This window comes from Enoplosus armatus, chromosome 8 (genome assembly GCF_043641665.1).
Source record: "Enoplosus armatus isolate fEnoArm2 chromosome 8, fEnoArm2.hap1, whole genome shotgun sequence".
NCBI lineage: Eukaryota > Metazoa > Chordata > Actinopteri > Centrarchiformes > Enoplosidae > Enoplosus > Enoplosus armatus.
In genome coordinates, this window is record NC_092187.1 from 3,160,297 (window position 1) to 3,176,566 (window position 16,270).

Below are 16,270 nucleotides of genomic sequence, written 5' to 3' on the forward strand. Positions count from 1 at the left end.
GAGACATTTTCTGTGTTCATTGTTAAACTTGGCATGCTCTTTTAGAACAGGGTAAGATGTGGGCAGTGTATGGAACGGGGCGGCAAGACAGGTGTCAGGATATTTTTTTTCTCTATTGGGTGGGAGTGGGACTTTGTTGGCGTGGGGAGGGGCGAATGAGACTGGTGGGTGGGTGGGTTTTTTGTGATGGTTAGATTGCTGCTTCTGTAAATAGTGATACATACGGGCAAGTGGGATTTAAGAGTCTTTAAAAGGGGGTGCGTGGGGGGATTTTTGTGTGAGTTGTTTATCAATAGAAAACCTAACGATGGACCGTGTGGGTAAAGATAGGAATAGGAATGGGACAGAAAGACGAGTCTGTTTGAAAACTGGATGTGAAACCATGTGATTTCTGCTAAAAACACAGATTAATTAGCTTTGTTACTTAGTGAATTAACTGAATGTATTAATTTTTCCTGTAAATATGTGAGGGGGAGGGGAGCCTGTACGGTTGTGGTCGGGGTTCTCTTTGCTATATTATCATTCTTTAGCAGACACAGGATGAGAAATAAATGCCAGCCAAGATGAGTCAGTTCAATACACACACACACACACACACACACATACACCTCTCCATCTTCCCCACACTGTGCTCAACAGCACAGTTCAATTTTCTTTATCCAATTCCCTCTCACTTATCAGGAGCAACCAGCCTATCAGCAGAGGGAACCCTCACCCAGCCCCCCCTCGTCCTCTCTGTCCAGACATTGCTGTTGTGAGGATGAAATGTCTGTTTTATTAAAAGTGCCATTGAAGCACAACAGTGACCTCTGATGTTTGATTGTGTCATTCCAATCATATGAGCGAACATGGAACACATTCTCATAGCTAGAGGTTATTTCAGAGCAGCGGCAGGCAGGCTATAGAGGTCCTGCTGACAACTTCAGTTTGGTTTATTATAATTCAAATAGATATTTCATAACCACTGACTAACAACACTTCTGAAATGACTAACAATGCCAATGACATCCTGATGCAACTGAGAAAAGCACTTCACTATTATCCACCGGCACAATTTGACATGTTCCAGTGACAATGAGGACGTTTAAAAGGATATTTTACCTTGGTTGGGTATTTAGCAATTACAAAACTCTTCAATCTGCATGGACAGTGCCAAATATTGTCCGCCACAGGTATTCACAATGTCAATCATTTTGAAAATACAAACTACAGCTGAAAGTTGTTGATGATTCATTTTCTCTCAAACATTTCAACACGAATATCAATGTTGGTGCATTTTATCGTGCGATTTCTTGATTGTGCACGTGTGAGAAAGATCACATAGCCGCCTGGACATAGCACCATGTTTGTAAAACACCTGTATGACTAGCAGGAGAAGACAAAACACATGTCAAACACCTGGTGTAAACTGTGGGGAAGCAGGGTTACTGTGGACCCAATGTCACATTTTCAGGCCTACAGAGTATCTCCACAGTACATTGAAATAAGGGTCTGGCTGAACCCAGTCTTTCTATGAAAGGTGAAAAAAAAAAAATACTTGTCAAGGGTAGGTCTCGACTGCACCAGCGCTCTTGCTAAGAAGTGCCAGGGAAGAAATGTACTTAACGAACATTTTGCAGACGTGTAATTGAACTCTTGCCAGAGCCGGTCGACATGCAAGAACATCCCTTTTAGAGGGCAAATTTTCAAAATGTCAAACAGACCCAGAATGGCAATGTCGACCAGAAGAGAGAAAGGAACACAGCAGCATGCAATAATCGGACAATTCCAGTGGTTCACACATCCTTTTACTCAGACGCCGGCAAATCTACAGGCCATAATCAAACTATCACCTTAACCTTGGCATTCACAGTAATTGAGTTACAAACATTGATAGAAGAGCAAACAGAATTCAAATGTTTCAGACTTAAGGCTCAAGTGTTTAAGAATTACAACGGCTCCTCATTCACAACAGCATTTCATCAAAGATATCCAAGTGATCATTTCGTCGGACTAGACTTGGGTTGCGGTTTGTTGTTGTAATCTTCACTCTGTTCGTTTGAAAGAGGCTTCTCTGTTTGACTGTGTTCAGCTTCTTCGGTGCTGGGAGTCTGAGAGGCAGGTGACTTCTGACTCTCAAGGTTCTCAGACTGTTCTGACCCAACAGTCTCTGTATCAACCTTGGTTTCTATGTTGGGAACAGCTGCTGAGTTCATCTCATCTGTGACTTCAGTTACTACAGTCTCTTCCTCCTCGACAGCCTTTGTTGTTTTGGCCTCAGCAACCTCAGAAGTCTCGGGCAGTTTCACATCTTCTGTAGCCACAGTGTCAGCCTCCTTGGTTGTTAGGACTTCTGCGTCCTTGGAAACCTCTGCTGGGGTGACTTCGGCTTCCTTGGCAGCAACCTCATTAGTCTCAGGCAGTTTTACATCTTCTGTAGCCACAGTGTCAGCGTCCTTGGTTGTTAGGACTTCTGCGTCCTTGGAAACCTCTGCTGGGGTGACTTCGGCTTCCTTGGCAGAAACCTCGGAAGTCTCTGGCAGTTTTAGATCTTCTGTAGCCACAGTGTCAACCTCCCTGGTCATTAGGACTTCTGCGTCCTTGGAAACCTCTGCTAGGGTGACTTTGGCTTCCTTGGCTGCAGCCTCAGTAATCGCAGATTCGACCTCTGTAGCAATACTCTCTGACTCCTTGACCACATCTGTCACAACCACTTCAACCTCTGATGTTTCAGCTTCAGTTGCCACAAGAACCTCATTTGCGTCCTTGACGACATCACTTTCCATCGCTTCAACCTCCTTGGTGACTCCTGCCTCTATCTCCTCAGTGATGGTGGCTAGGGCATCAGCCACCTTGGCCACATCAGTTGCTACTGCTTCAGCCTCTTTTACAATGCTTGCCAAGGACTCAGTCACTTGAGCTACATTGTTTGCAATTTCCTCTGCAACCTTGGCAGCATCAGTTGTGACTTCCTCAGCACCCTTAGTGGCTTCAGTTTCAACACATGTGGCTCCTGACTCAGTTTCCTGGACAACAATCTCCTGGGAGAGTTCAACTACTGTAGCCTCCGGCTCCTGGACAACATTAGATACAACGGAGTCCAATTCCTTCTCCTGAGTAACCGCAGAGACTGTCGTTTCCAAGTGTGCTCCAACATCCTTTTCCTCCTTGACTGTTTCTGTGGCCTCAGTCTCTTCCGCAGCTACATCAGTAGTTGGCTCTTCTTTACTCACAGCAGTGGTTTCTTGCACAGTGGGAGCTGGTATACCCTCTTTAACCTCTGTGACTATATCCTTCACCTCAGGAACAACGGTGTCTGTAGCTACAGCTGTTCCTAGAACCTCCTCAGTCAGGTCCTTGATAGCCTCGACCTCCTGCACCAACGGGACAGCTGTGGCTGTCTCAACAATGGTGTCAACTGTTCCTACAGTTGTCGCAGCAACAACTTCACTTTCTTTAACCAAAGTGGCTGCCTCTTTGAGGATAACTTCTGCCTCCACTTCTGAAGGTAGAGTGGCTGCTTCTGCCTGTGCAGCATTTCTCACAACCTCGAGTGGAAGGACTGGTGGCATTGTCAGGGTTGTATCTTCAGTTTTTGCGAGTGAAGCAGCTTCCTGGGTTGCAAATCCTGCAGCCATTTCCTTAGGGAGGAGTACGCCAACCTTGCCAACCCCCACACCTGCTTCCATCAGCAGCCAGTCCATTTTCTGTGCATGCTGCTTGATGGCGTCATCTACTCTTGAGTCAATCATCACTTCCGTCAAAACCCCATCTTCAGAAGAGTATGCGGCAGCCTTCCAGGAAAACAAATTTAATAGAAGGTTGGCTTTGGATTTGTTTCTAACCAGATTCATACTTTGTGTCAACAGTTTTTCTACTCACCTGCCAGGCCACACCAAGTTTGGAGATTTCACGACCAGACATGCCTTCTGCTCGCTTTGCAATGTCTGAACACTTCAGGCCATAGTCGAACTGAGCCAGCTTTAATCTCCTGTTGAGTTAAAGCACAAGAGGTTTGGAAGGTAAGTGAGCCTCAAGCTTTAACTTTAATCATTGATCATCTGTACATTTACTGGTTTCAACTGGCCAATGCACTCTGCAACAGCTTCTGTATTACACTTCCTGTGGACTTAAACACCATTTCATGAAAGCAATAAGTAAAGACTCAGACACCACTTTGGTTTCAGGACTGAACACATTATATACACCATTATGCAACTTGAGCTTGCAAGGCGACCTCTCGGGACCAATGCTTTCCTTTGCGGTAGTAAATCACCTTTGGTACGGAGCAGCAGCTGTAGCGGTTATTGAAATACAGTAAGTGCACTCACTGTCTCCCTGTAGTGGCAGGACCCAGAACAAATTTGTCGAAATACAGGCGCACCAATCTTTCCCTCTCCTCCAGACCCGGTAACGCAAAGTTCACAATCTCATCAATGCGGTCATTAATGGCCCAGTCGAACTGTTCTGGCTGGTTACTAGCAAGCACCAGCATGAACCTGAGGAGAAAAAAATAAGACCACTTAGACCCCAGTCAGTGACCTTTTCAGTCATGGCAATGACCTTTTCAGGTGCATCCGTGCACAGAGGATAATGTAAAATACCAACTTGTTGCTCTGCTCCCCAGTGCGGTAGAGGAATGCATTGAGGGTGGCTCTGAGGTCCTCACTGATTTTCTCCTGCGATGCAAAAATCATGACTCATGAATATATGATTAAAACACAGGGCATCATCACCGTGCATATGGCACTGTAGGTGAACTCACTGTGGCTCGCTTGCGCAGGAACGCATCAGCTTCATCCACAAATAGCAAGACGCTGCAGAGAATCACAGAACATCAAAGAGAATGAGCTTCAAAACTACCATTTTCTTTAAGGCCTTAAATGGAAGTAGCCAGCAGAATTAAAGCAGCTCTGTGTGAAACATGACATATGGTCTACACTATTGAACATTAAGAGTCAATATTTAACAGCTGACACACATTATAGTACTAATTCATTGAGTGTTAATGGAGCAAATTAAAGTGCCCTACCCTCGCCTACTGGTGCTGGCCCAGTCAAACACCTTGTGCATGGCAGTGACTCCATCGCGCCCCATGGGAGCCACGTCCCCACCTGTCATGATGGCATAGTCCATCCCTGAATGGAGAGCCAGTTTCTGAAAGGCAACGGAAAGAGCTTTGTTCACAACAGAGAGGCAAAAAAGAATAATGGAAAGGCACAACCGTCTTAAAAATATCAGGTAGCAAGTACAATATGTAAATGAACATTTTAAAGGGATATCTGTAAAGTTTTGTGGTGAAACGTTTCATAATTGTTGTGCTATTTTCCGTGTTCAGCCGTCACTGCTCATGCTGACAATCCAGAAAAATACAATGCACTACTTGACATTGGCAGAGATTTTTGCCTAAAGACCTACCAGACACTTTGGTTTGACCAAAAGATGTAAAGACTTTCATGAACTGGCTATAATCGGTTGGATCAATATTTTAGGATGTAAAGCAGCAAGGATACCTTGGCAAAGAGTGTTTTTCCAGTTCCAGGGGGTCCATACATCAGGATGTTTCTGTACAAGCCTTTGTTCTGCCTGGTGTTTCGAGTGGCGATGGCAATGTCCCTCACGCGTTCCTCCAAACCCGCCTGTGTGCGCGAAGTTTACAATCTCAGGTTTACAATCTCATCAATGCGGCATCGCGCTATGTGTGATCCACAGCACAATGAAAAACCATGAGCAGTAAATGACTCACACTCAGCACCACGCCCTCTAAGGCATCCTGCGGCCTGCTTCTGAGACGCTTGGCTGTCTAAAGACGAGGGCAAACAGAGGGGATTGCAAGTCATTTAACAGTTAACCGCTATTCACAGGGATTATGTCTGAAATCTGAGCACTTATAAATAGAATTTCAGTCACAATATACAGAAAAACTTAAACACCAATGTGACTCTTCTGCTCTGCTACAGACGAATTCAAATGTTCAGTTTCTTATCTATTACACACATTTCCGGATAAAAATGTGAAAAATAACCAAAGCAATCCTGAAACTAACTACTTGGAACATTTATTTTGGTGTCTGAGAAATAAAATTAATCTGCTCATTCATTTTACACACTTCATTAGTATAACTGATAGCATTTGTGAGGTTCTAAAACTCTCTCAAATCCAGTTCACTTGGCGGGATCAGCTGGATGTGCAGCAGACGATACAGGAATAAACAAATCCATTCAAACAATTTCTTGTCGGAAAATAAAATTTGATGCGTTACCAGCTGTTGCATGCTGATGTCGAAAACCTCAATTACAACAAGACTCCTGAGATCTCACTGTTATTTATGCACAGCGGTTCTCAAAAACACCAAAATAATCAAACAATCCCTGTCTAGACTTTTTTTTTTTATTTACATATAAAGCTGCACACCACAATAAATAGCAAAAACATGACAATTGGGATGCAGTTTGACCTTGATCGGGTGTTTGATGGCCTCTGCAACAGTTAACCTGGAGGTCTCCCGGACCAGTGAGGGTTTGCCCAGACGAGCCTCGATGTAGCGCCCGGCCACCGCTGTGGCATTCCTGGAAGAATACACTCCTGCTGCCAACAGGGTCAAACCAGCAACCTGTGAAGGGCGAAACAGCAAACACACACATCTTTAAAAAAAAAATAGTGCACAGCATATCAAATATGATGGCCACTGCTTCCCACAATGCTCTGCAGTCCTGTGTGACAAAGTGTGACACGGATTTACCGTGGCTGTGAGTTTGTCCCAGTCAGAGACGAAGGCCCTGAATCCCTCCCCAAACACCGCTCCTGCCGTCCTGCCAGGAACAAAACACAATTATCACACTGACCGCCTCCACTGTGGCAGCCGCACACTCACTGCTGCCCTCTGGGATCTTTGTTTAACAGCTACTTACGGCTGAGAGAGACACCGGGAGATAACTCGCCAGTTATTCTGAGGATTAAGGAAAGTGGAAATTAATTTTGCCCTCACTTTATAGATTCGAGGACAGTTTGTCTGTGTTCAGCAGCTTTCAGTCGGATCTGTTCCCTGATCAGGTCTGCGTTCTCCCGCTCCACCTGGGCACGGGCTTTGGCCTCCGCTTCGACGCGAAGCAGGTCATTCTTGTGTCTCAGCTCCATTTCATGTTCAATGGTAGCTGGGAGAAACAGAAGCAGATACGAATGAGCTACTTTAAACCAGCGTGCTTTAACTTATTATTACGCTTTGCAAAAACTGGATTAAACTGATTTAAATACAGATATAGTTCCTTCTATTTTCCTTTGCATTTCATGCTGTAGTGGCTGTTGACATAGTTGATGAGAGCGGCGAGACTGAACCAAAACAGCAAAGTTACCAACAGAAGCTAAAAGCTCTGTAGAGTTGAGGGACACTGCAGAGTCGGGTGATAATTCTCTGTGTGTTTCACTACACCCAGTCATTTGATCCATTGTTAATGCAGAAATATGGATTAGTGCAGCTTTAACTGAATATTTTCTTCAAAAGCAAAAAATCCTCAAAGCAACATTGAAATTTTGTCAAATATCAGGTATCTCAATCTATGAGATCCATCTAAAAACGCAAAGAACTACTAGTTTTGATGATTATTACTGTATGTACCCCTATACTACTCATTCACTTATTCTTGGTTTATTTACTTAAGACACCGTTGTAAAAGGTCTATTCGTGTCCATGTTTTGTTGTTCAATTAAAAGGAAATAAAAAGAGGAGTAGCCTAATTACAGCAGAGACCCAATGCAAATGTGTCGTGAAGAACTAATTCATCACCATGATAAATACTAGAATAAAAGTCTTTTGTGAGTGTCTTGAAACTCCGCTGGGCTGGATAGCTTTCTTCCAACACAGGCGAGACTTTAGAGGGCCACAAATCTCACAGCGAGCCATGTAAGCGCTGAGTCATCGGTACTGATCAACAACCTTATTGACCCCTGCAGATATATTATGGTCGTTCTTTGCTTTGGAGAAGCACAAATCCTACTTACTGCATCTTAACGTGGGATGATGAAGGGGTTTTTACTCAACATCATGAGAGGATGAATAATGTGGAAATGCAAAGGTGCATTTGGTTTGATCTTCTACCTTTTCTCATGGCCTCTTGCTTCACAACTGATTCCTCTTGTTTGCGAAGGTTCTCCTCATTGAGGAATTGCTGTGGATAAAAAAAAGAAAAGAAAAAAAGAGCACATGATGAACGCTCCAGTCTGGTATGCAGGCATTCATTTCAAGCCTTCATTTAAAAAGGCTTACCTGTTGCCTGAGCTGATCATCATACCTCTGTCTGGCAAGTTTGTCTTGATATTGTGCCCTCTAGAGGTGATACAGAGAACAATTCATCACGTCCACATGTAATACATACATTACTTGTAGGTGTCTTACTGTCAGAGTAGCATGGTGCGTGCAGTGTTAATTGCATACTGCCTGGTTTTGCTTGGTCTCCTCTGCGAGTGTTTTCCGTCTCTCCTCGCCCTGGAGGTGGATCTGCTCGCCCTTCAGCTGCTCCAAAGCTGCGTCATATTCCTGTTGGGGAGTTTGCGTTATCCTTTCTGGCATCAGAATATCAGCGGATCACACAATCGCACCAGAGGCACCTACTTTTACTTTGCTCTCGTGCTCCAGCTGCACAGTCTGCTCCTGCATACGAGCCAGTGCCAGCGCTTCTTTGGCATGTCCTGTTGAAATAAATGGGAAACAACAGTGAGTGATGCGGCTTTATTGATTCAACTATTTGCATCTTACCCACCAGGACATTTACGGTTACACTTTTGGGTATAATATACTTTAAAACAGCCATCACAAGATGATGCGGAACTGAGCCTGTTTGTAGAGAGCAAGGCAAGAGATTTGAAAGGTGAATGAAGAAGCCATCGTTCAAAACAAACATGTCGGTGCACACAGTGTACGCTGTTCTGAAATGAAAAGAAAATAAATATAAAAACATGTGCTGTGTTTGACCCCCACGCAGTGAACAGCAGTAAGCATGTTCATGTGCACATACTGACATGAAGGGAGCAGACAGGTGAGGGGGTGAGCTCAGCAGGGACACTTTGTTCCTTCTCCCTGACACGCCCACCAAAATCTATCTAACTTTGCTGCAGACTGTGTGGAGGTCAAACAGGCTGGCACACTGGTAGCAAGTGTCTGCAGCAAGTTCAGAACTCTCGGCATACATCACATTAAGGCGAAACATTTCATTGAGGCAGCCCGGTCAAAATTGCCAGGCCCTGTCCGGCCCGGTGTCCGGCGGAGCAGCTTTAAAAGTTCAAATGTGTATCTGTACTGTGCTGCTGAGTCTGATAAATGTACGCCGAATTGAAGAATGCCACCCGACAGTTGAGCAGAGCTCACGCAACATGATGTTCAAAGTGTGCACATGCGTCAGTTAAGACACTTAACTTTCAGCTTAACCTTCTGTGTGGAATTCGGCACGAGGGACTCTCGTCCGGAAAGAACACAACGTGCCAAAATGGGAAAGTTTGTCCAGTCCAGTAAAGAAATACTGGACTTACTGGAGAAAAAAAAAATAGCAGAGAAATAAGAAAAGACAGCAAGTGCATTCGTTAACTGCTGGTAAAGTTTGTACGCACGTGATTTGTCGAGCTCCCTCGCAGCTTTCGCAGCTCTCTCCAGACCCGTCGGGTCAAAGTTACTCCACTTATCCCCGGGCTTGTTTCCCCCTGGACCTCCTGGTGCCCCCCCGGCCCCTTCAGCGGGAGCAGCCGCTGTCGGCGGCGACCCGGAGCCCTTCCTCCAGCCGAAGAGCCACGACATGCTGCCTCTCTGCCGTGCCGTTGGAGCGACAGGCTGCAGTTTGAGTTTCAGTGCCTCCGCTGTGGTGGTTCAGCACATGCTTGTTGGACCGTGTTGGAAGGGCACACTTCCGGTTGAACCCTTCAAAATGAAGTATTGACGAATATCAATAGCTTTGGGCAGCGTTTTATATAAGGTGAAAGGGATGAAAGAGGGAGGAGGAATTTATGCTTGATCAAATTATAAATTGTACAAATTGTCCCATTCACCGCCTTTATTGTTGTTTATATGCCCTGTTATTTATACCTTAATGCAAAAAAAAAAAAGCATGCAAATAAAGAAATCATAACCAGAAAAAACTGACGTGAGATGTTTTCTACACGGAGATGTGTCGTTGTGTGGAGTGCTAAGAATTATTCTTTCAGGTGAGTAATTTAATGCTTTTATTCTGAAAATATGACAAGATAAAATCACTGCAGGCTTCAGGCTGGATCTGATACTGTCCAATGCATCCATGCTCATTGCTTAACATGTATTGTCACTGTGAAGTCCAGGGGGTCCTTGGTTTATTTGTGTGATTGATAGATATACAGTTTTACAATTCAGAGCAAAATAAATAACATCAGACAACATTTTCTCCAATGGAACAATAGGGGTGTGACATATTTAGGGCCGGAGCCAGGGATGTGTTTAGGTATTGTGTACACTAATATCACAGATGAGAGTACGGCTTATTTCTAACCTGGAGAGTCAGTAGTGAATGTTCAATTTTATTGACCATGTGAACAAAGATCACTGAATAGATTAAAATCTACACGAGTACATTGGTTTCTCCCTCGACCTTCACATTCATTACCACCAGAATAGCTCATTGTGTACATTTCTGTCCCAGCGATGTCATGCATATCAAATGAGAGCAGACTGGCACTTATTACATCACTGTAATACATACATAATATAGACATAATAGAGACATAATACAACCACACAGCTCCTATCTCTTTAATTGGCCTTTATGGACGCAACATACAGCAAGGGATCTATCAACAGTGGCAGTTAATATTATTTGAGACTTAACTTAAAACAGAAATTGCAGCAGAACAGCAAATATCATATATGTTTTACATAACATATTTTAAAATGGATGGGTCAAGGACAGATTGAGTAACACTGCACGACAAGTATAAAAAAAATCCTTGGTTCTTCATTAGGGTGGCCTGATAAATTACATACTGAGACAAAGAAGAAATGAATAAGAAAAATGTTCAGGATGAAAATATATCCCAATATGGAATGCATTCAGGAAAGGGTTGACAAAATGTAACTTCACTATCATGAAACAAAAACAATTGGCAGATAGGCTCAAGGCAAACTTGTAATCATTATAATCATAACCCAGTGAAAATGAATTGGACATACCACCAACATAGCACTGTATGTTGTCATTATGGATACATATGTAACTGACCCTCGTTCCCAGCAATGAGAGTTGCGAAACAGGCTCTCACGTGTGGCGCCTTCAGGTACTGTCGGCTATATATTGTACTCTTGGACGAAAGTGTACATGCGCGGCCCAGTTAGGTGAAGCGTGTGTTTCTATATGGAAACACGACCGGTGCCACATTCATGCTTGTTGCTCATCTTATTCTCACACGTCCCCCTGCTGCAGCACAAACTGTCTGCGTGCCTGTCTGTGGTCCGGTGGACGGATGAAAGAGCTGGGTGGGAGCTCGTGAATGCAACAACCATGGCGCGCCCCAATGTGCCTGACGTCACGTGAATGCATACAGAGGGCGGAGCTTACAGCTTACGTACAGGGGTAGTTGAGACAAAAGTGAGCCGTCGGTGAGCCTCCTCGTCCTTTCTGTAGTGTAGTTACCGTCAAACACGTCCAGTCAGAAAGATGTCGGCGGTCTGTGTTGCCTTGAGTCGAAATGTTTTGGCTATTAGGAATTCTGGCGTGATGGTGGTGAGTACAAAACAACTTTATTCAGTATCACAACGGACGTGCCTCATGGGCTACTTTTAGAAATGTGTGACGTTATGTGAACAAATTGGTGGTCTGTGTTGATGCATTGACTGTTAAGCTAATGCGAGGCTACAGTCTACCATCTCAACAGTGACATAACCTGACACACCTTGCTCCCGTGTGTGTGTGTGTGTGTGTGTAAATGTGACAGAACATTGAAGAAGCCTGTTCTATATGCTTCACTGTAATATGCGAATGAGACTAGTAGACATTTACATTTAGCAAAACAGTCCACGTTTCATTGTCTTTATACTCACCGCTCAGTAAACCTGTCCTTTGTGAATGAGCCGAGCTGTTGTGCAACTCCCACCTCCTATTAAAGACTCATATCAAGTTTGTTTTTGCAGTAAGGGTACACAGACATGTGTTTACTTCTCACAACTCCATAGAAATATTTGAGTTATTGTGCTTAAGTCCATCTTTCATTGACCTGAAAGAGTCAGTTAGGTAACCGGCGACTGTACAGTGATGTAACACATTCATGTCAGTTCATCCAGGCTACCACTAGAGGGAGACTCTACACCATCCTATGCAAAAGGAGTAAACAGTATTAAATTGAACTGGGCCCAAAACATACTATGTAATGATATTAATATTAATTAAGTGTATTTTTTACATTTGACAAATATCCACATTATGTTTTGTAATATTCATGAAATGTTTTTAAAGGCTTTTATTGGACTGATTTTTATTATTTTGGTTGTTTTGATCTTATGGTACCTGTTTTGTTTTATTATGTTAGTCTGCCTCTTCATTCTACTGTAAAGTACTAATTGTGTTTCTTAGATTTGGGAAATACTAATAGTGTTATTGTTGTTTGTATGAGTTGATGTATTACTTGTATCCTCTGGTGTTACAGGATAGAATTACCAAGTGCTTCCTATTTTAGCCTTGGTAGACATAATTAGCAACAAGGTCACATTACGGTGTGTTCTTTTTGTGCATAACTCTTGCTTTTATTGCTCTTTATTTTACTCTTATCTGAAAGAAAGAAAGCTTAAGTGGAAGAGATAAAATAAGAAAATACCTGGTGGAATTCAAAATTGAAAAAGTGTCATGAATTATACCTACTGCAGCATCTCCATTTGATACTTCCCTGTGATTCACATGTGCTGCCTGTGTTGTTTATTATCTGTGATACAGATGGTGCGGTACGCTCAGACTGCCGCCGCCCCCGCTCCTGAACCCAGGATCAAGAAGTTCCAGATTTACCGCTGGGACCCTGACACCAGCGGAGACAAACCACGAATGCAGACATATGACATTGATCTCAACACGTGAGTCATGTCATGAACAGAACATTATTGAGTCGTATTTTACTTTCTACATTAACAGACTCAATGCCATAATCTACTGACACGTTCCTCTTAATATAGGTGTGGTCCAATGGTTCTGGATGCCCTCATTAAGATCAAGAACGAGATTGACCCCACACTCACATTCAGACGCTCCTGCCGTGAGGGTAAGAAACGAAGAACCTCTTGATTCAACTTGCCCCATAATAATGTAAACAGTATCCACTCAGATTAAAAACAAATGAACCACATTAACAAGTCTGTTTGAGTGAACCTCTTGGCCAGATTTCAGTGACCCATTGTTTGTTTATTTCTTCAGGTATCTGTGGCTCATGTGCCATGAACATAAATGGAGGCAACACGCTGGCATGCCTTAATAAAATTGACAGCAACACAAGCAAACCGACCAAAATATACCCGCTCCCACACATGTATGTGGTCAAAGATCTGGTGCCTGTAAGTACTACAAGTGTAGAACGTTTATTTCCATAGCCATATTTGAAAGTGCTGTAGCAGATGTTCATGAACTAGAAATAAGAAAGTAGCATGAATTAAAAAAAGGAATAATAGAATCATATATGGTGCATTTACTGGTTGTTTGGGGCCTGTTATGAGTTCTCCCTCGTATGATTTCCACCAGGACATGAGCAACTTCTATGCACAGTACAAGTCCATCGAGCCCTACCTAAAAAAGAAGGATGAAGCTGAAGAAGGAAAGGAGCAGTATTTCCAGTCGGTGGAGGACAGACAAAAACTGGTAAATAAACCAATTCTTACTTCACACAAATGATATAGCATAGTCTTGTCAGCCATATTGGAGGTGTCCATGTCTTTGCCACAGTGCTCATTTCATCACTAGGCCGAAATGTTCGATGTACTACTACAATTGTAATGATAGCATTATGATTTGCCTGTGGCGTCATAGAGAACCACAGAGGCCGTCAGAATAAGCTGTTCTTCTTTACTCGTCAGGACGGCCTGTATGAGTGCATCCTCTGCGCTTGCTGCAGCACCAGCTGTCCCAGCTACTGGTGGAACGGAGACAAATACCTGGGACCAGCTGTCCTAATGCAGGTGGGTAAAAACACTTATAGAGCATTTATCTTCATCATATTTAGTTATGAGATGCGTGTCCCAATAATATTAAATGTGGTAACAGGAACAAAATTCCAGAGCCACACTTTGGGCCTTGTGAGGCTGTAATGCACATGACAAACCAAAAACCAGTCATTGGGTGGAAGAAAATAGTGAAGCAAATAATGTGATGTTTAGCCCGAGGGTGGGGCCAGAGCAAAGGCCATGTTTTTATTATTTAATCAGATTTACCTCTGGTCGGTGGCCATTTTGTACATCTCACACTTAGGTGTACTTTAACAGCCTCAGCTGTACTAAGGCTCACCTGCGCTTTGAGCTCTTTGCTGACGTTAGAGTTAACATCAACTATGCCGTGATGTTGGTGTTACATTCAGCATTTTTCCAGCTTTCATGAAGTGATTCCTCTAAAACTCATGATGCAAATTCAGAGGTTTAAGAGGAAATCATGTCATGAGCTGAAGTTCTGGACATGTGGGAAATTTAACCTGGCAGTGGTGCTCGATCCAACGAAGGCAATGAGTGTCTTTCCAAATTTCATGGCAAGCAGTGGTTTTCAAGACATTTTAATTCTGGACCAAAGTTTTTGACCGACTTACCAACATGAAAAATGTGTACATAAAATGATTCATGATGAAGCAAAGAACAGACGACAGCTGTGTTATCATACCACAGGCATACCGGTGGATGATTGACTCCCGTGATGAATTCACTGAGGAACGTCTGTCCAAACTTCAGGACCCCTTCTCTCTCTACCGCTGCCACACTATCATGAACTGCACGAAGACTTGTCCCAAGGTATTTTAAAAAACATTCACACACACACATGCGCACACATTCTCTGGCAGAGTTAATAGAGTTCTAGTTCCTCACTGTCTGTTTGACACACTACTCCACAGGGACTGAACCCTGGAAAGGCCATTGCAGAGATCAAGAAAATGATGGCGACTTACAAAGAGAAGAAAGCGGCAGCTTCATGAACATGTGAAAATCCAGCCGGCTCAACATCCACTAAAAATACCTTGAACTAAGTTAAGAGGAAGAGAAGAGTCAACCAGGAACTTTTGCCTGCATCAGCACCTTTTTATGATTTTCACGAGTGTGCAATGTGAGTGTGTGGATGTGTGTGAGTGTGACTGTATAAGGACACGGAAGACAGGAAAGTGTGAGAAAAGGGTAAGCAAAATATTTTGAGTGAATCAACATGTTAGACCACATTTCTGCTACTTCTCTGCATGGTGAAAATACTAGGCTCTGTATTTACTCTTTAGGGAAAGCTCATGAAATTGTACTCAGACTGTAAATATTTAAATATGTGTTCATTAAAGATGTGCTGGACTCATAATGGAGGTGAAATATGTTTTTTGTTTTACATTGTAATGAACAATATTGGAGGAACTAATGAGACATTTTTAATTGCCATACAGGCCCCACACACAAATAAAAGGCTTATTATAACAAGATACTTTAATTCTATGGCTTTCTTCTTGTTGTAATGAGATACCAACTAATCTCATTAGATTATCTAAAGAGATGTCTCGTTGAAACTGGTCTTGTTATAACAACAACTTATCTCAAATAGGTTTTTATAATGAGATGATTTGGTCTCATGTTATGATAATAAAGTGCATATGTTGTTACAATGAGAACAAGATCCAGTCAAAGCCTAAAGAGAAGATGCTATTTGTGCATGCGTAACAGGCCATAGTAGAAAAAGTAGAAGGTGTTAATCAGAGCATTAAGGATGCCGCTATTCTACTCCAGAGTCCCAGTGATACCAGGAGCCTGAAACTGAAGGAGCTAAATGGATGGACTTGGCTTACTGGGACACTTAATGGAATGAACCATCTTTAAACATAATCTTATTTACATTTATCTGTGCCTTTTTCTGCTTTGACAAGTCAACATGTCTGCCGTGGGAAAAAAAGGGTCTATTAGGATGTGGTCACTATTAGTTCATTCGTTGTTTGTGAGAATGGCTTAAGGAACCTTGGTGGGAAGTATATTACCATGCATGAAATGAAGACTCTTCCCAGCTTTCTGCAGTAACTTCTTAAACATAATGTAAACATTAAAGCCAACTGGGTTACAGGAATAAGAGAAACCTGGGTA

General features: G+C 43.0%; 1 protein-coding gene across 1 annotated transcript; it reads left to right on the top strand.

Annotated features, from left to right (window-relative positions):
• Positions 1-11,591: 11,591 nt before the first annotated feature.
• On the top strand, positions 11,592-15,490 carry LOC139288987 (succinate dehydrogenase [ubiquinone] iron-sulfur subunit, mitochondrial). The gene is made up of 8 exons (XM_070910471.1): positions 11,592-11,711; positions 12,915-13,048; positions 13,148-13,233; positions 13,386-13,522; positions 13,707-13,823; positions 14,039-14,140; positions 14,834-14,956; positions 15,058-15,490. Exons 1-8 carry the CDS (start codon positions 11,646-11,648, stop codon positions 15,136-15,138), a joined length of 846 nt encoding a protein of 281 aa, XP_070766572.1. The 5' UTR covers positions 11,592-11,645; the 3' UTR covers positions 15,139-15,490.
• The last annotated feature ends 780 nt before the right edge of the window (positions 15,491-16,270 follow it).

Bases quoted from the DNA above. Each gene is read 5' to 3' on its own strand.
- LOC139288987 (XM_070910471.1), top strand. From the start codon at position 11,646: ATGTCGGCGGTCTGTGTTGCCTTGAGTCGAAATGTTTTGGCTATTAGG. The intron at 11,712-12,914 runs GTGAGTACAAAA...TCTGTGATACAG, and splicing joins GGAATTCTGGCGTGATGGTG to ATGGTGCGGTACGCTCAGAC. The intron at 14,957-15,057 runs GTATTTTAAAAA...ACTACTCCACAG, and splicing joins GCACGAAGACTTGTCCCAAG to GGACTGAACCCTGGAAAGGC.